The following is a 19,821-nucleotide window of genomic DNA, read 5'->3' on the forward strand; positions in this document are numbered from 1 at the left end:
AAGCTGTGGATGTGGCATACATGAACTTTACCAAGGCTTTTGACTAGGTCCTGCACGACAGCCTAGGCTAGAAGGTTAGAGCAATGAATTCCAAGATGCCTTGGCAAAATGGATTCACATCATGATCTGAGGCACAGGGTAGTGGAGAGCTGTTTTCCTGACTGGAAATCTGTAACCAGTGTTGGGAGCTTTGTAGTTTATCATATGTATAAGTGACTCGAATGAGAATGTCTGTAGTTGAATAAGTAAGTTTGCTGAAGACACAAATATTGATGATAGTGATGTAGATAACAAAGAAGTTTGCAAAACGATACAGCAGTGGCAGGTAGAAATTAATCCTAACAGGCATGAGGTAATGCATTTTGGTTTGTCTAATAGTGGGATAGTAATAGTAAATGGCTTGCACTTTAAAACTGGTAATGTACCGAAGGACCCTTGGATGCAAGTTTACAACTCCCTGAAAACAAAGCACAGGTGGATAAGGTAGTGAAAAAGGCAGTTAACTTGCTTATCACAATAGGGGTATTGAGGATAGGAGTTCAGACACCATGTTGCAGCTGTATTTGATAACAAGTTGGACCACACTTGGAATACAGTATACAGTTCTGGTCAATACACTATGGAAAAGATATGGCAGCATTGTAATGAATGTAGAAGAAATCGACCAAGATATTACCTAGAATGGAGGCTTTTGTAAAAAAAAAGATCCCTGATTGACTGGGATTATTCCCACTGCAACACAGGAGGCTGAGAACTGATCTTAGAACATATACCCATTTCCTCAGGAGGGACATAGTGTAGATGAACAGCTCCTGCCCCAACCTTCCCAACCGTCAGTCAGTCAAAAACTAGAAGACAAAGGTTTAACCACAAACAAGAGAAAACTGTAGATGCTGGAAATCTGAGCAACACACACAAAATGCTGTAGGAACTCACCTGTTGCCTCACCTGGAAGGACTGTCTGGGGCCCTGAATGGTGGTAAGGGAGGAAGTGTAAGGGCATGTGTAGCACTTGTTCCGCTTACACGGATAAGTGCCAGGAGGGAGATCAGTGGGGAGGGATGGGGGGGACGAATGGACAAGGGAGTTGTGTAGGGAGCCATCCCTGCGGAATGCAGAGAGAGCTTACCTGGTCCATTTCCGACACCTCCCTCTCCTTTCTAGATCTTTCTGTCTCTGTCTCTGGAGACAGCTTATCCACTGATGTCTATTATAAGCCTACTGAGTCTCACAGCTATCTGGACTATTCCTCTTCCCACCCTGTCTCTTGCAAAAACGCCATCCCCTTCTCGCAATTCCTCCGTCTCCGCCGCATCTGCTCTCAGGATGAGGCTTTTCATTCTAGGACGAAGGAGATGTCTTCCTTTTTTAAAGAAAGGGGTTTCCCTTCCTCCACTATCAACTCTGCTCTTAAATGCATCTCCCCCATTTCACGTACATCTGCTCTCACTCCATCCTCTCACCACCCCACTAGGAATAGGGTTCCCCTGGTCCTCACCTACCACCCCACCAGCCTCCGGGTCCAACATATTATTCTCCGTAACTTCCGCCACCTCCAACAGGATCCCACCACTAAGCACATCTTTCCCTCCGCCCCTCTCTCTGCATTCCGCAGGGATTGCTCCCTACACAACTCCCTTGTCCGTTCGTCCCCCCCATCCCTCCCCACTGATCTCCCTCCTGGCACTTATCCATGTAAGCGGAACAAGTGCTACACATGCCCTTACACTTCCTCCCTTACCACCATTCAGGGCCCCAAACAGTCCTTCCAGGTGAGGCAACACTTCACCTGTGAGTCGACTGGGGTGATATACTGCGTCCGGTGCTCCCGATGTGGCCTTTTATATATTGGCGAGACCCGACGCAGACTGGGAGACCGCTTTGCTGAACATCTACGCTCTGTCCGCCAGAGAAAGCAGGATCTCCCAGTGGTCACACATTTTAATTCCACATCCCATTCCCATTCTGACATGTCCATCCACGGCCTCCTCTACTGTAAAGATGAAGCCACACTCAGGTTGGAGGAACAACACCTTATATTCCGTCTGGGTAGCCTCCAACCTGATGGCATGAACATCGACTTCTCTAACTTCCGCTAAGGCCCCACCTCCCCCTCGTACCCCATCTGTTACCCATTTTTATGCACACATTCTTTCTGTCACTCTCCTTTTTCTCCCTCTGTCCCTCTGAATATACCTCTTGCCCATCCTTTGTGTCCCCCCCCCCCTTGTCTTTCTTCCCGGACCTCCTGTCCCATGATCCTCTCGTATCCCCTTTTGCCAATCACCTGTCCAGCTCTTGGCTCTATCCCTCCTCCTCCTGTCTTCTCCTATCATTTTGGATCTCCCTCTCCCCCTCCAACTTTCAAATCCCTTACTCACTCTTCCTTCAGTTAGTCCTGACGAAGGGTCTCGGCCTGAAACGTCGACTGTACCTCTTCCTAGAGATGCTGCCTGGCCTGCTGCGTTCACCAGCAACTTTGATGTGTGTTGATGGAAAACACCCTGCTTTGTTAATCAGTGGTGCAGAATCTTTTATTTTAATCCAAGATCGTTAACAATACAAACACGAGGAAATCTGCGGATGCTGGAAATTCAAGCCACATACATCAAAGTTGCTAGTGAGCGCAGCAGGCCAGGCAGCATCTCTAGGAAGAGGTACAGTCGATGTTTCGGGCCGAGACCCTTCATCAGGACTAACTGAAAGAAGAGTTAGTAAGAGATTTGAAAGTGAGAGCGGGAGGGGGAGATCCAAAATGATAGGAGAAGACAGGAGGGGGAGGGATGGAGCCAAGAGCTGGACAGGTGATTGGCAAAAGGGATACGAGAGGATCATGGGACGGGAGGCCTAGGGAGAAAGAAAACGGGGGGGGGGGGGGGACCCAGAGGATGGGCAAGGGGTATAGTGAGAGGGACAGAGGGAGAAAAAAAGGAGAGAGAGAAAAAGAACGTGTGTATATAAATAAATAACGGATGGGGTACGAGGGGGAGGTGGGGCATTAGCGGAAGTTTGAGAAGTCAATGTTCATGCCATCAGGTTGGAGGCTACCCAGACTGAATATAAGGTGTTGTTCCTCCAACCTGAGTGTGGCTTCATCTTTGCAGTAGAGGAGGCCGTGGATAGACATATCAGAATGGGAGTGGGACGTGGAATTAAAATGTGTGGCCATTGGGAGATCCCGCTTTCTCTGGTGGGCAGAGCGTAGGTGTTCAGCGAAACGATCTCCCAGTCTGCGTCGGGTCTCGCCAATGTATAGAAGGCCACATTGGGAGCACCGGATGCAGTATATCACCCCAGTCGACTCACAGGTGAAGTGTCGCCTCACCTGGAAGGATTGTCTGGGGCCCTGAATGGTGGTAAGGGAGGAAGTGTAAGGGCATGTGTAGCACTTGTTCCGCTTACAAGGAGAAGTGCCCGGAGGAAGATCAGTGGGGAGGGTTGGGGGGGGGGGGGGAACAAATGGACAAGGGAGTTGCATAGGGAGCGATTGCTGCGGAAAGCAGAGAAAGGGAGGGAGGGAAAGATGTGCTTAGTGGTGGTATCCCGTTGGAGGTGGCGGAAGTTACGGAGAATATGTTGGACCCAGGAGGCTGAGGGGGAACAGTTCAGTGACGGGGTAAGTTATTTCCTCTGGTTCAAGAGCCTGATGGCTGAGCCTTAATAGCTATTCCTGAACTTGTTGGTGTGAACCTGAAGCTCCTGTACCTTCTTGCTGATAGAAGCAGTGAGAAGAAAGTATGAATTGGATATTTGGCATCCTTGATGATGGACGTTGCTTTCCTACAACAGTGTTCCATGTCAATGTACTCAGTGAAGAGGAGGGCTTTACCCATTATTGACTAGGCCGCATCCACTACATTTTGTAGGTTTTATCATTTGGGCTGTATGGAATATCTAGGAGGAGGTAGCACCTCTACTGAAGGGGCTTGTCATGTCCGTTCTGGGGCAGCTCACTCACCTTTGATCCCCACTGAACACTCAGCTCTCAGCTGTGGCTCCAAGTACCTGTTTGCATGTGACAGTAGCCACACCCCGGCACAACACTTCCACAAGTGGGCTGAACCAAGTGAGGGTAGCTGGCTGGTCCCCATACTCCGGTGAGATAGGGACAGGCCTGTCCTAACATGTGAAGTCAGCTCCAGCAGACTGGGCAGAGGAGATCTACAGAAAGATCCAACGGCCAAGGAAGGCAGTACTGCAACAGTCAATGGAGAGCAAAGGGCTTGACAAGGTACAAAAGACATCATGGTCATTCACTGCTACCCAGTTTGCAATGTTTGTTTGTACCACTGGACCTGGATTTCCAAGCTAGAGAGTGGAACTGCCCCAGTGCGACAGCTTTTCCACTTTAAAAAACTCTCCCACACACATTTCCTGTCATCGTCAGACATGATGGACAACCATCAGTGCTCAAGGGCATTGGCAGTTCCATACTAGACCGTGATGTAATCAGTGAATGTACTGTCCACCACACAGCTGTAGAAGTTTGTCAAAGTTTTAGATGACATGCCGAATCTTCGCAAAATTCTAAGAAAGTAGAGGCGTTAGCGCGCTTTCTTCACAAAGACCCTTATGTGCTGGACCCAGGACAGATTCTCTGAAATGATCACACCAAGGAATTTAAAGTTCCTGACCCTCTCCACCTCTGATCCTCTGATGAGGATTGGCTCAAGGACCTCTGGTTTCCTCCTCCTGAAATCAATATTCACCTCCTTGGTCTTGTTGACACTGAGTGAAATGTTACTGTTGTGGCACTGACTGAGCCAGCTTTTCAATCTCCATTCTATATTATGGTTGGTCACTTGACAGTGCAGTTGTCAGCAAACTTAAAAATGGCACTGGAGCTGTGCTTAGCCTCACAGTCATAAGTACAAAGTGAGTAGAGCAGGGCACTAAGCACACAGCCTGTGAGGTGTTGGAGATTGTGGAGAAGATGTTGTTGCTGATCTGTTCTGACTGAGGTCCACAAGTGAGGAAATGGAGGATCCAGTTGCACAAGGAGGTAAGGTCTATGAAATTTATAGACTATTTTTGAGGGAATGATCGTATTGAATGCCCGGTTATAGTCAATGAAGAGTATCCTATTGCAGCGGTCCCCAACCACTGGGCCGCGGACGGGTACCGGGCCGCAAGGCATGTGCTACCGGGCCATGAGGAAACCAAAGGTGAGTCAGCTGCACCTTTCCTCATTCCCTGTCACTCACTGTTGAACTTGAACATAGGGTAGCCAACTGTCCTGTATTTGCCGGGACATCCCGTATATTGGGCTAAATTGGTTTGTCCCATATGGGACCGCTCTTCTCCTATATTTCCCCCGCTAAGGTAGAGCGTTCCTATGAAACCTTTTGCGTCGAAATGGCGTAAAGCAAAGAAGCAATTACCATCAATTTATATGGGAAAAATTTTTGAGCGTTCCCAGACCCAAAAAATAACCTATCAAATCATACCAAATAACACATAAAACTAAAAATAAATAACACTAACATATAGTAAAAGCAGGAATGATATGATAAATACACAGCCTATATAAAGTAGAAATTATGTATGTACAGTGTAGTCGGGAAGATTAAGCCAAAACCGATTTGTGGGGAAAAGAACTTAGCACGTACGCGCATGCACACATCACATGCGCACGTCATGCATGCGCACACAGTTGCCCGCGCAAGGCTTCATGGTCATGGTAGTCTTTTTCCGGGGTAAAGTGTCCTGGGATTTGACTGCTACTTTTGTCCCTTACTTGGGAGTGAGCAAGTTGGCAACACTAACTGTAAAAGACATGTTGAGGTGAGTTTAACCCTACTTTGAACACCCACCTCGGTTGGCCAGTCCGCAAGAATATTGTCAATATTAAACCAGTCCACGGTGTAAAAAAGGTTGGGGACCCCTGTCCTATTGTATGCCTCTTCACTGTCCAGATGTTCCAGGGTTGAGTGAAGAGCTAATGAAATGGCATCTGCTGTTGGCCTGTTGTGACAGGAGGTAAATTAGAGCAGATTCTCAGGCAGGAATTGATAGGCATCATCACCAATCTCTCAAAGCACTTCACCACAGTGAAGGCAAATATTACTGGACATTAGTCATTGAAGCAGATTATGATGCTCTTCTTGGGAACTGATATAATTGAAGCCTAAAAATAAATAGACAGCTGAAGCAAGAAGTTATCATTCCTCATTCATGGGAAACTGTTGTCATTTCTCCCTGTTCAATAATACACCCCAGCTCACCAAAGGCTCAAAACAAGAAAAGAACATTAATCTTGAGTCCAAAGCTCTCCAGCATGTCAGTCCTCCTTCACTCTTAAACCTCCTGCAGCCTAACCATCATTGGAATTTAATAGAATAAGCTGTAATGAGAGATACAAATTTCTGAGAAACATCAAGAGGCTGTTTCCTCCTACCTCAGGGTCAGGATCAGGGGCTAGTTGTTTTTGACTGAGGTGAAGATGTTTGGAATTCTCTACCTCAATGGCTAGTGCATTCTCAATTATGGTGTCTAAACACAGTGGAATCGGATGAGAAAAGCCAAACCTGAGCCACAAATACTGAATGCTGGGGCACTGGGCTACATGAATACTCCTTGTGCTACTGCTACTGAACCTCTGAGAAATCCACTGAAAGTCTGCTGATGCCACACTCCATCATGTCACGAGAAGGTTTACAGAAGCTACTTCACTCCCAATTGTCTCAAACAATGATGGATGTCGTCCCAACAGTTGACCACGTCAAAGCTCCTTTGTTATCATTGATGTGGTTATTTTTTTGTCATTCACTTAAGACAAGTCCTACTGGAAATGTCATCAACCTGATATATTGGCTCACCTCCCAAAATTTTGCAATAATTTTGTTTTTCATATTTCCAGACATGCACTGAATTGAAATTCTTGACCTCAATGAAAAAGATATACAATTCTTCATAGATTTATGGCTTATCCATTGCAAAAAAAACAAATAACTTCAAATAATTAAGGAAAGTACTCACTCAATAAAGTAAACTTCTCCATTTTCAGTGAATGCCATTTCCAAGTTGTCAGGCAGAGGGCCAAGACTATCCACTGCAGGATCTGAGTGGTGTACTGGTTGCTGTGGTGCCTCTGTCTTATGGCTATTCGAATTAGTACAGCTGCTGTACACAGGTGCTGCTTCTTTAGGTGTGTTATGCTCGTCTTGTTCACTGGAATCTAAATGCAAATTAACCTAATGTTAAAAATCACGAAAATAATTTCTTGCAATCTACCAGGAAACTAGATGTGGGTTACAAGATGTCATAATTAACATTTTTGTTGACTATATACTTAACTTTCAAGTGCAAAAGTCCCATCAGGAAAGTACACATTTTCAAGATACCAGCTCCATCACAGGCACAAAAACCTCCCACCAGAGGACAGCTTCAAAAGGCAGTGCCTCTGTAAGGGGGCATCAATCATTCAGGACCCTCAACCTCCTGGACATGCCTTCTTCTCATTACTACTATTCAAAGAGGAGGAGCCCAAGGACCCATACTCAACATTTTAAGAACAGCTTCTTCCCCTCTGCCATCAGATTTCTGAATGGTCCATGAACTCATTAACATTACCTCACTATTCTTCTTTTGCTCTATTGGTTTCTTTATTCACATTGTAACTTATTATAACTTTCTATGTCTGGCACATTCTAGTGTCACAGAACAATAAATTTCACAATATATGTAAGCAACAACAAAACTGACTCTGATTAACAGAGGTATCATAGAACTTTTCTAATTTTCATGCAGGTTAACAGGTATCTAGTGTAGTTTAACTGCATCAAGAGCATTAGAACTCTGATAGTTAACTCACAAGAGTAGCTCTGAAATTGTAGACGATGCATTATATAGCAGGTAGGTGTAAAGAGATTCCTGTTCACCAAGAGGCACTGACTGGGTGTGAACAGTTTGCATGATTTTCAGTGGTACGTCATTTTATCTGACGTGTGTTGATTATGTAGCATTCATTAATTCACTTGTATCAACATTTTGTTCTAAAATGAGATTAATTAAATCACAGAGAAAATCTTCAAAGCAACACATACAGTGTTTGATATATTTGGATTATAGAAATTATCCTTTTGTGAAACAGATCCCTCAGAGAAATAAAGATGGGGCACAGATAACTTGGAAACTATTACAAAACAAAATAAAATCACCAATTTTATCTTATATACAAAGAGGTCAGATGAAATGCTTGTGTACTCTATAGCAATAATAGTATTGTAGAAAATTCCAGTTTACTCAGACACAATTGATTACTTCGATTGGTTTACGATATGCCTCAGTGTAGTCTTACTGCCAAATCATTTTGTAGATTGTGACAGTAAAGAATGTTCATGAATAGTCATCCTTTATTGATCCCGGGGGAAATTGGTTTTCGTTACAGTTGCACCATAAATAATAAATAGTAATAGAACCATAAATAGTTAAATAGTAATATGTAAATTATGCCAGTAAATTATGAAATAAGTCCAGGACCAGCCTATTGGCTCAGGGTGTCTGATCCTCCAAGGGAGGAGTTGTAAAGTTTGATGGCCACAGGCAGGAATGACTTCCTATGACGCTCTGCTGCATCTCGGTGGAATGAGTCTCCGGCTGAATGTACTCCTGTGCCCACCCAGTACATTATGTAGTGGATGGGAAACATTGACCAAGATGGCATGCAACTTAGACAGCAAACTCTTTTCAGACACCACCGTGAGAGAGTCCAGTTCCATCCCCACAACATCACTGGCCTTACGAATGAGTTTGTTGATTCTGTTGGTGTCTGCTACCCTCAGCCTGCTGCCCCAGCACACAACAGCAAACATGATAGCACTGGCCACCACAGACTTGTAGAACATCCTCAGCATCGTCCGGCAGATGTTAAAGGACCTCAGTCTCCTCAGGAAATAGAGACGGCTCTGACCCTTCTTGTAGACAGCCTCAGTGTTCTTTGACCAGTCCAGTTTATTGTCAATTCGTATCCCCAGGTATTTGTAATCCTCCACCATGTCCACATTGACCCCCTGGATGGAAACAGGGGTCACCGGTACCTTAGCTCTCCTCAGGTCTACCACCAGCTCCTTAGACTTTTTCACATTAAGCTGCAGATAATTCTGCTCACACCATGTGAAAATCCAACCTTTAGGATTACCAACCTCAACATAAAAATGAGAGGAAAATAAAGTAGTACTAATATAGCATCTTCTGATGCCATAATATTTTCAAAGTAAATTTTGTTACAATGAACATCTTTAAAGTAAAATGTCTTTTGCACCAAGAAACATGATTGATTTTTCAATCCACAAGTTTCCACAAAGAAAAAGATTAGTATTCAGTTGCATACTGTGTTGTTTGAGGAAAGTAGGCTTCCTATGCATTAGACAGTGCTGAGGAATTCTTAACTTCCATTCAAATCATTGGAAGAGGCAAGGCAGCCTCTGCTTGATACCTCATTTGAATTAAATGGAACCGTTGTACAGCATTATTTATCACCCTGGATTATACAGGTTACAATTCACATATACACACAGTACCTTTAACAGAGGAAAACCTCCTAAGGTGCATAATAGGAATGCAATTTTCAAAATGAACTCTCAGCAATATAAAACCATTAAGATAAGTGACCAAAATCCTAGCTGAACAATTGGATTGCAAGGAATTTAAGAGGAAAGTATGGAGAAATGAACAGTTGAGAAGGGGATCCTAATTTTGTGAGGCCTAATGCACTGAATACAGTGGCTATTCTTTTGATAAAGGGAGATGAAGATTCACAAGGAAGTCAGAAGATTGTGAAGGTCAGGAGAAATAAACAGGTGCAGGAGATTCCAGTAACAGTAACACCATTAAGAGATTGAAATGTGAACGATTATAACTTTCATGAACAGATCAGTTGTACTTTATTTGGGGATCACATAGGGACAAGTGCAATTTGTATGAGATCGATTTATGGAGTTGGATGAAGAGGGAATAGGCAAAAAAAGATGCAGAACTCCTCAGAGCCCAGGATGACCAAAATATTGATAGGAAATAACAGGGGCAGATGAGTAAACTGAGAAAGGTTAATCCTCGCTGAGCATATGGGGTCAGAAGTTCAAATCAGGATTACAGATGCCAATGCTGCCATCAGGCCAGCCGACTGGGGACAGTTATTGAAAAGGAACTGCAGTCATTTGTAAAGGTCTGGAGCTTGTGACAGGCATTAAGGCAGGCTGGAACTTTTAAGTTTGGGGATTAAAATGAAAGTGAACGCTGCATAGGCAGGCTGTTGCATATCGACAATGTGGAGTGGGGTGCTGGCATGCAAAAAGCAGCAATGCACTGTACTTCAGACTATGTTGTCTAGTATAAGGCTGCAGATGACGGAAAGGTAAAGCTCAAGGTTAGATCCCTGGGGGAAATCAAGGAGATGATAGTCTATCAACAAACCTCTGCACTGCTTTTAGATCAAATGCCTGAGTCAGAAATGTGGAGGCTACCATGCCATTCCTGTGCAATGTTTCCAGCTTTTTAATCAGCTTATATATCATGGTCGAGCCTACAATGCTTTAATAATTGTATGATTGAATTTATACCACACCATTACTTATAACCACTTTCCATCTGGTTCTAAATGAACTGAACAAATTCTTCGGCATAAAGTCAATCAACCGTCACTGCAGTTTAATTTTAAACAGGCTCAGCTATAAACATGTTGATGCCATCTCCTGGAAGCTGTCACATTACCTGTAAAACTGCTATTCATTTCAGGGTTTTCCTCATCATCTTCATTTTCTGGTTGCTCTATTCCAGCGTTTTGCATATCATTGTAGGACTTGCTTCGTTTTGGAGTTGGCTTTGAGCCAGAATGAGGACCTCGCAAAGCATCACTGGTAATTACTTCCGTGCTGTGTGGCTGAATTGGAGGTTTGGGTGTTCCATAATAGTTACCTAGGCAACATCAAATTCACATGTTCAGAAATGCAGATAGTTTCATAAAATCTGAGGTTACATTCTCTATTCGCTTCTCTAAATAGATTTAAAAGTTGCGTCCTTTCCTTCTTGCTGTCAGAAGAACACCATCTGAGTCCAACTATAGACGTATGTTACAAGGACTTTGCAATCATTCGCTCCATCAGCTTTGCAGCCAACTAACTAAATGTGTGCGCTGTTCTTACTGGTACTGCTATCATTTTGCACTTCATTTCCTCAGACAGTATCATGATCTGGATTTGACTGAGTGAGGCCTGTCACTCATACTTACCACCAAACTTCCCCACCCTCCTTCAAACTCTCTCTAGTGTCAGAAGATTGATCTCATTGACTTAGGTATTCTAGGAGCCAAGTAATAATGTCTTTTACATTGGGCAGAGCTTACCAATGCCCACAAAGCTTCTCAGAAAATCTTTAACACTGGTAAAGCTCTGTCTCCACCTCTGCTGGCTGTCACGGTTTTACAGGACTTCTGAATATATGAAACATTTAAAAATTATTACAATTGAAATGAATAATATTGGAAGTAGTAACTAAGAGCAAAAGTACTTAAATAATTACATGGGTAAAGCAGAACAAATAATGGTACATGTGCTTCTCATCCCTACAATCTCCACTCAGGTGAGTGACTTTAGATATCCTGTGCCAGATAATCATGCCACATATCTGAATAATGATTCCCCAGCATAAACAGTGGCGTCTCAGTGAGATTAGACTCTGCCTCCGGGCGATGGATATACAACGGCAGAGCTTGGCCCAAAAGTGACCAACGGAATTTGGACTGTAAGTACTGGTCCTGTGTATTTGCAGAGCACTCTTGAATTTTTACTAGCACTAGAAATTACAGAGAAATACTTGCAGATCAAGCTAAATATCCAGCAAAAATGCTGATATATTTATCAAAAATTCTGCACTGGTAAAATATACCAGATTAAGCACCTCTGCAAAACTTCACACATTTTATAAATGAAGGTGTGTATCAACAAGAACTTACTAATATTACCTGGTGCAAAGAATTTAAGTGCAAAGACTTTGAGCTCTCATATCTGATGCTTGAAGTTTGATACCACGAGGATTATTCACCCATGACATGAAATCGAAAAAAAATGTATAGGGATAACTGCATTTCTAACAGAAGCCTTTGTCAACAATATTGTGATCTGTGGATTCAGCCTTGTTTAGGTAACAGGATCTTCACAGAGGTTACACCTTGCACAACACTTACATAGACACAATTTGACCCGATACAATGGGAAAAACAATACTGTGAGGTTGATACTAACTCAGTGCTGGTCCTTTGCACAAATATTAGAAAAAGGTGATTAGGGACAGGCCAAGGAAATGGGAGTGGGTGCAGGAAGTGAGAGCACAAGCTAGTTCCTGCATAGTGCCACTGCTTTCAGGGAGTACAGATGACTAACTGCTGAAATTGGCAGCATTTCAAACAAAGTGGTAAAATAAAGGATGAGACATGCAGTGTTCAATCTATCACCTTCAGAAGGCGCATGGCCAGGTTTATGAACCATAGCACTCACTGCGTAAACACTGGCAGTGCCTTTTGGCAAAGAAGAGGGATGTAACTTCAGGACAAATGCACTGGGTAAGTGGACATCTTCAACAATGCTCACAAATTATATTCCAGGGCCTTCAAAGGTAAAGAGACTTGCTAGCATTAATAGAATTATCACATTCATTTACATATTCAAAAGGTCTTTAATTGACATTGAACTGCGTCAGAACAAAAACATTATACTTACGACTTGGTAAAATAGAAAATTACAATATTCCATAAGAAATAAATCTTTACAGAACAGTTCAAGGAAAAACATTGACTCCACTATATTCTGGGGAAGAGTAGATAGGAAAGCATGTTACCTTAGATTAAATAAAATCTTTATGAATGCCTTTCTACTACTAGTCCTATCCCAACTTTTAATGTTCTTGAAAGGTTGACACCACAGCTCTTAAAGTTGTTGACAAAACCTGCTGTCAGGAGCTGACATGTTTGGACAGATCTTCGAAAGGGATAAGCAGCAGAGAGTGCTTAAAAGGATGAGCTGTTCTGTAATATAATAACTTCTTGCACATGAATCCAATAAACATGCTTAAAGTATCAATAATTCTTATCCAAGAGAAAGACAGAAATAACCTTGGGAGAGAAGAAATCAATGTATCACCTCCCACAGCCTAGATAAACATCACATATAGACGGAGCATTATATACAGTGGATTCTGGTCAAATGGGCCTTCGGTTAACAGGGGTAGGTGCTTATTTGGGACGAAAACTAATTGAGAAATAGACAGGATTTATTTATTTTATTTATTTATTTGAGATACTTTAATTGGAACAGAAGACTGTTGTTGAAAAGTTTCTAACTAGCATCGGTCATGCATACTTGTGTAGATGATACACCGTACTTAGAGTGAACAGTTTTTAAATAGTGTCAGCTGTATGTGCTTGTGTTCAAAAAGTAGTGATTTTTGTCACTGATAATTGGTGAGAAATAGCAGTAAGACAACTTACGAACCGTTTTGCTCACTGTGGTTTCAAACATTCAGGCTGGAAGATACCAGAAACAGCTGTTAGACATTACAGACTGAACAGTTTTTAACTAGTTTCAGTTGTGTGTGCATGTGCTGTATTTGGGACGACGGACGCCGATTCAAAACGCAGTGATTTTTCATCATTTTGTTTTTTTATTTTGATCTCGTGCAGGAAGGCAATGAAGGTAGTCCATTATCTCCACGAGGTGTCTATGCTGATTTTGTTCATTTACAGTCAAAGGAACACAGCAGCAATTAAATCTTCTGTAGATAACTATTAGGAACTAATACAATTTTATAGTACTGTACTAATATTGGTAGTGTTCTAATTTGTTCTGTATTTCATCTAAATGGTAGCTTTTCTTTGTTATGCTTTTTAATATTACCATGAAACTTCAGCTAATTGGGGCAGCAGCTTAACTGGGCCAAAATGTACTGGTTCCGATGTGTCCCAATTAACTGAAATCCACTGTACAAGGTACCCGATTTCCTCATTACCATTCGTACTCTCATCTCCTGGATAACTGATAGGGAAAGGGTAGGAAGAGGAAAGTTTGTTTAGTTGGGGGATATTGCAAGAGAAGCTTGGACTGGGCTCCTTTTCCCTTCAGGTATCAGCTGACCTGATCAAGGTGTATAAGATGATCAGAAGCATTGATCGCGTGGATAGCCAGAGGCTTTTTCCCCAGGGCTGAAATGGCTAACGTGATTGGGGCATAGATTTAAGGTGCTTGGAAATAGGTACAAGGGAGATATCAGAGGTATGTTTTTCACACAGAGAGTGGTGGATGCCTGAAATGCACGGCTAGCAATGGTGTAGAGGCGGATACAATAGGGTCTTTTAAGAGTCTCTTAGATAGGTATCTGGCACTTAGCAAAAAAGAGGGCTACGTGGTAGGGAAATTCTAGGCAGTCTCTAGAGTAGGTTACATGGTCAATGCAACATTGTGGGCCGAAGGGCCTGTAATGTGCTGTAGATTTCTATGTTCTTTCCTGATAGAGGTATTCACATGTCGAGCTCAGTAACACCAATATTAAGCTTTTCTCTGTTGCTACTAATGATCTGGTATTCTATTCAGGACTAGGAATGGTTTTCAGCCAATGTGTAATGCAAAGTAGCCCTGCACCACCCATAAGGCCATACCTCAGAACAAGTTGCTGGCTTTTCGACAGAACAGAAAAGCACTTGGTCCGAATTGCTCACATTATGTATCTAGCAGCAGTTCTCAACCATTTGCTGATTACCACCAACTGAACTGTAGAACTCAAAATCCAGTCACTATCCTCAATAAGGCTGAATTTAATTACTTAGAATGAAAGAAATAAAATAAAGATTGAAAATATTTCCTTTTCTGAATGTTATTGTCAATGTACAATATGAGTATTCCACAGCAAAGGCAACATTTAAGAATAATAATTGGCTTTTATAAGTATTTTCATTTGAGATAAGATTTCTTAAGATACTTTGATTTAATCTTAGGTGCTCAGCAAGCAGTGCACATATGATAACCACGATTTTGTTTCACTTCTGACACCCACTTCATACATAGCATGGTATAATGTGCCAGATCACTAACACTACCCACCATCTACAAGTGAAGGAAGTATTTTGAGTTGTAATGAGAAATTCCAGATGATATTTGTGCAGGTGTGTGATTTTGGATGGAACAGGAGTTCAACAGAATGTAGCACTGCAGGAGGATGAGTTTTATCAGCTTTCAAATGAGATGCGAATTATAATTGTTAGTGCACATTAGAAATGTATTTGTTTAATGACCAAATCCAGATGCTGTATCATGTACCCTCAATTGTAAATGCTTCCCATCAGATCCGTCTTACTCTGAATCAAATAGTGATGTGAAATTATAACTTCATATTCTTGGAATTGTATTAGCATATTGCATACAATTTAAGAAACTCAGCTGTAATGAGGTGATATTCTCCTTCATTCTTGGGCAGTAAAGCAATGGAAGTGAAACTTGAGCCAACACCACAAAATAAAGCCAATTTGGTTTGCCAGCTTACAGTACCAGCAGTAATGGTAAATATCACCCACCGCTGGTTGCTTCAAACTCATTCTCGTCCTCTTGAGATCCCAGTGAATGTGTTCAGCTATTAAAGGCAGCTTTCAATGTCTTTGGCCTTGGCTCTAGCACTTAATTAAAGTAAGCATTATGACAAACTGTGAAGTATGGGAAAATCAACATTTTACCAATGTGAGCGCCAATGAAATGGTTTCATTTCAGATTCAATCTTCTGCTGCTGCAGCAAGAAATACTGTGTGCCAGATTTCGAAAGTTGCAAAATCCAGATGGCAAATCTATTTAAACACTAGACTAAGAAAGCTGAATGTTCCCTGTGCTGTAGGCTTGAGTAATGTGAAATTCAATGCTGCAAATGCTGTGTTAAATCATCAAAATTGTTCCAGTTTCTTTGTGCTACCCATTTTTTTCCCCATTGTACTGAATACTAACTTGTAAACTGTGCACTTTTAGTCCTTGGCCAAAATTAGGCCTGATGAAAGGTAAACTGTGGATTGTGGGAAAGAAGGGAGACACAACAGTGAGTAACAGGAGGAGTCAAGCTCTCATTTCCAAAGATAATTAGAATGTCAAACCAATTTTCATGGCACCTGGGAAAAGTTAGATTTTACCTCTTCAGGGAACAAAAAAAAAGGTAAACAGGCTTGATTTACTTCAGAATTAATTAAATACCGGACTTTTAAAAAAAAACATGAAGCCACTGCAGGTTTCTACTAGCATCTCAGTAACTCAAGTGTTGATCTAGGCCTTCAAAGTATTAATGAAATACAGGTCTAGATAACTATTTATAGCTAATATTTAGCCAAAGGGTGTTTCAATAAGCAATTTGGTGTAATAGGAAATGGTGAGCAAACTAGCCATGCAGCAAGCTCCTTATTTACTGCCCACGTATATGTTTGAATAATATTAATTGTGGTACTGTGCAGTGAGATTGGAATGAATCAGCCCATGAACATTTTAGGATGAAGTAAACATCTAATTAGTGAAGGACTGCTGCACGTTATTTAATGTGCTGACATCAGTCTTAGAACAACCCACAGCGCAAGCATGCACCTTACACAGAAATTCATTCCTTAAATTATATGAGCCACTCATTTGGAAATACACATTTTCAGATGTGATGTACCTGTGTTCTACTATATAGTTAAACTGTCACTCATATTTTATAATCCCAAAGCTTAAGTTACAACTACTGATGAAAAACTACATTTACTTGGTGAAAAGGCCAAAATACTGAAATAACTTTGAAAAATGAGACAATGTGAGAATTTTCTGATAAACACTGGTTTTCATTTCAGGCCATAAATGTAACGTGATATTTTCAGAGTAAGCTTTGAAGCCAAGATTTGACTTGTAGTTAGAGATGTGTAATCTATAATTAATTATAAAACATTTACCTTCATATGTCCCAACTTCTAGAAGAGTACCGCTCTCCTCTAGGTCAAAAAACTCCTTTACTGTGAGAAAATTGTAGTCAACACCCGGAATTTCCCCGTCACGAGGTGGTCTTGTTGTGCCTTGAAAGGAAAGAATAGAAGAACCGTACTTTAGTAAGGATTTTGAAATGAGTTTCTACCAGGGTAATTTTAAGAAAATGTTTGCCTTTTTCTGGATTTACTTTTGCAATTTTATTGCCCTAACATCCCAGCAGAATAGGCAGATACATGCATGATCAGCATCTTAAATTTGCTTAAGGAAGTGACATCAAGCGAACTGTGGAAAATACTCCATCCATCTCATGAGGATTTTGGTGAGTCTCTTCTAATGTTATCTTTATTGCCCAACTAAATGGGAATGATCTCTTCCTGTGCCACTGCACTGCACTATAGTGAAGCACACTTATCAATGATTCTTTTAAAAATGCAACATTAAACAGAGCTATGCTGTGATTTCTACTTCTAATTACTCTGATACTTAATTATTCAATGCACTGTAGCTCACAGAAGTGAATCAAGCAATGCTTCTTTCCTATTAATGCAAGAATCAATCTGGGTGCATTCTCTTCTGACTACAAAGGCTCTATTTTATTCTAGGGTGGTTAGTTATTCTCAGATAAATTTCTGAAGTGCGTTACAAATCCTTCCACTATCTTTAATCTGCTGTCTGTATTACACTGAAATGATTATTTCTATTTCTGCTCCTTAACTCATAATATTGAATGTATCTCAACACAACCACAATCCATTGCTGCACTTTACTGGGACAGACAATCATTCAGTCTTGGAATACTACATTACTAGACATAGCATTCTGAAACTGTGCAATGAACAATCCCTGCTACAAATGAAATTTTATATATATATATTTATATTTATTTATTACACACACACACACACACTTACACACACACTTAAAGTGCCAGTCCTGTAATTTCAAGGTAGTATGATCAGATTTCAAAGGAAGTCAGCACAAGAATTTCAATTGCGATATAATCCATCAGAGGAGGCGCCTACATAATGGTGGTTGTTCAAAATTTCAGATATTTCAGCTTAATATAATTATATACTTAATACATATTATATAACATTGATAACACACATGCTTAGTCCTTGCTGAAAGCACAATATAATTTTTTGAAAGTACAGAATAAAGTGGGGTATTCTAAATTCTTTATGTGGATTATTTTAATTACATTAAACATCAGTGTTTATATTGTGTAACATTATAAAAAAAAATTTTACATGCAAGAGTCAGATCCCATGTTCAGAATTACTAGCAGTTTTCTTTAAAATAAAGCCCTGCAGACATCTGAGAACTAACAACGTTTCTTGAAAGAGTGAACTGGAAAAGAATTGGCTTTGAAGTACGTTATCTATGGAGGGGGTTTGGAATGGTGGGGGTGGGGGAATGCAAGGGGTAAAATCAATAAACCTGGAAATGAAAGGTTGCTCTTGAATTATTAAATCTATTAGTTACAGGAAATTTCAGCTGGAAATAATGCCGAAAGAATTTACTTCCACTAGGCTCATTCTCATTTTTCAAAATTATCATTGGTAACACTATTACTAAAATGTTCTTGGGTATTACCCATATTGATGAGAACTGCAAGATATGATACAGCAACAATGATTAATACTGTGCAATTGTGTTAAAAGCAGAAAAGCCATTTCTGTGAAGACAATTCTTGTTAATGTGAGTATCTATGCCAGTAAGTGTGAAATAATTTTCTTACATCTGAATGATGAGGCAGACAATATGACCTGACTGCCTTGACTCACAAGATCCTCAGTATTAATGTTGCCATCAAAATGAGAGAAATATTTTGTATTTGGAATGTCCACTATTTAGAGGTAGGGCAGCTACCTTATTTATTTCACCACGTTGTTTTGACAGTAGCACAGCTATCCACATTCTAAAAGGAACACAGGAAAGTCTCTGTGTGCTGAGTTGATTTTGCAACGTGATCTAAATTTAGCTAATTTCAAAATTCTGGTTTTCTAGATTTACCGTTGACTTCTCCAGGATGTCAACTGTAACGGTGCTGACTAAAAGTAATATTGAAAGTAAAATGATTTCAAATGTTATAATTTTCCATATTTTCTAATGTCCTAATCCATAGCTGTGATCATAATCCATCAATTGCAGCTGTTCCTAATTTAACAGGAAAAGGAAATGAAGTCCGAAACCTCTAATCTGTACTGGCATTCTTGAAAACTCATTACTATTTTGATTTAAAGAAAACAAATCTCACTTTTCTGATGCTGTACAGCAAACATTCTTTTTGCTAAATACTTTATTTCAAACCTTCAAGCACAAGTTTAGATCTTAAACTTTTACAACCGATTACGGTCGTCATGTTGGGTTAGTTGTAGGTCAGGTACAGTGTTAAATACCCTGTTATACTATCAAGCCTGACATTAATTATTTGTTGCCAAGGAAATGTGACTATGTGTGAAGTAAGAAAAAAGAGAAGAGAATACAAAGATCTCTGAATAAACATGGAGCCGTATTGTCAAGTCAGGGAAATGAGCAGCATGCTCTCATGTCTGTCTCTTCTTTTTCAAGGTGGTGGTCCTATCAGAGACCACCATCTACAGCTGTGCTCAATGTGCTTCGTAGTCCTGACGAAGGGTCTCAGCCTGAAACGTCGACTGTACCTCTTCCTAGAGATGCTGCCTGGCCTGCTGCGTTCACCAGCAACTTTGATGTGTGTTTCTTCACGGGTGGTGGGTTCTCGCACTGGGAACTCGCTAAGCGGCCTGCATTTCAGGAAGTCTAGGAGCAGCTTGGAAAACGTGTGCCTTCAGGATGCGGTCCTGTGGTTGACCCGATTCCTCAC

The 19,821-nt window shown here is 41.1% G+C and overlaps 1 protein-coding gene across 6 annotated transcripts in view; it reads right to left on the reverse strand.

The window, feature by feature from the left end:
• The window catches only part of magi1b (membrane associated guanylate kinase, WW and PDZ domain containing 1b), a 437,777-nt gene that overhangs the window by 93,722 nt on the left and 324,234 nt on the right, over positions 1-19,821 (reverse strand). For all 6 annotated transcript variants that reach the window (XM_072280525.1, XM_072280524.1, XM_072280521.1 and 3 more), the window contains exons 3-5: positions 16,940-17,059; positions 10,711-10,914; positions 6,979-7,177 (exon numbers count right to left, since the gene is read on the reverse strand). In XM_072280525.1, coding sequence (XP_072136626.1) covers positions 6,979-7,177; positions 10,711-10,914; positions 16,940-17,059 — 523 coding nt within the window. The remainder of the gene's footprint in view (positions 1-6,978; positions 7,178-10,710; positions 10,915-16,939; positions 17,060-19,821) is intronic.

This window comes from Mobula birostris, chromosome 16 (assembly GCF_030028105.1).
Source record: "Mobula birostris isolate sMobBir1 chromosome 16, sMobBir1.hap1, whole genome shotgun sequence".
Taxonomy (NCBI): domain Eukaryota; kingdom Metazoa; phylum Chordata; class Chondrichthyes; order Myliobatiformes; family Myliobatidae; genus Mobula; species Mobula birostris.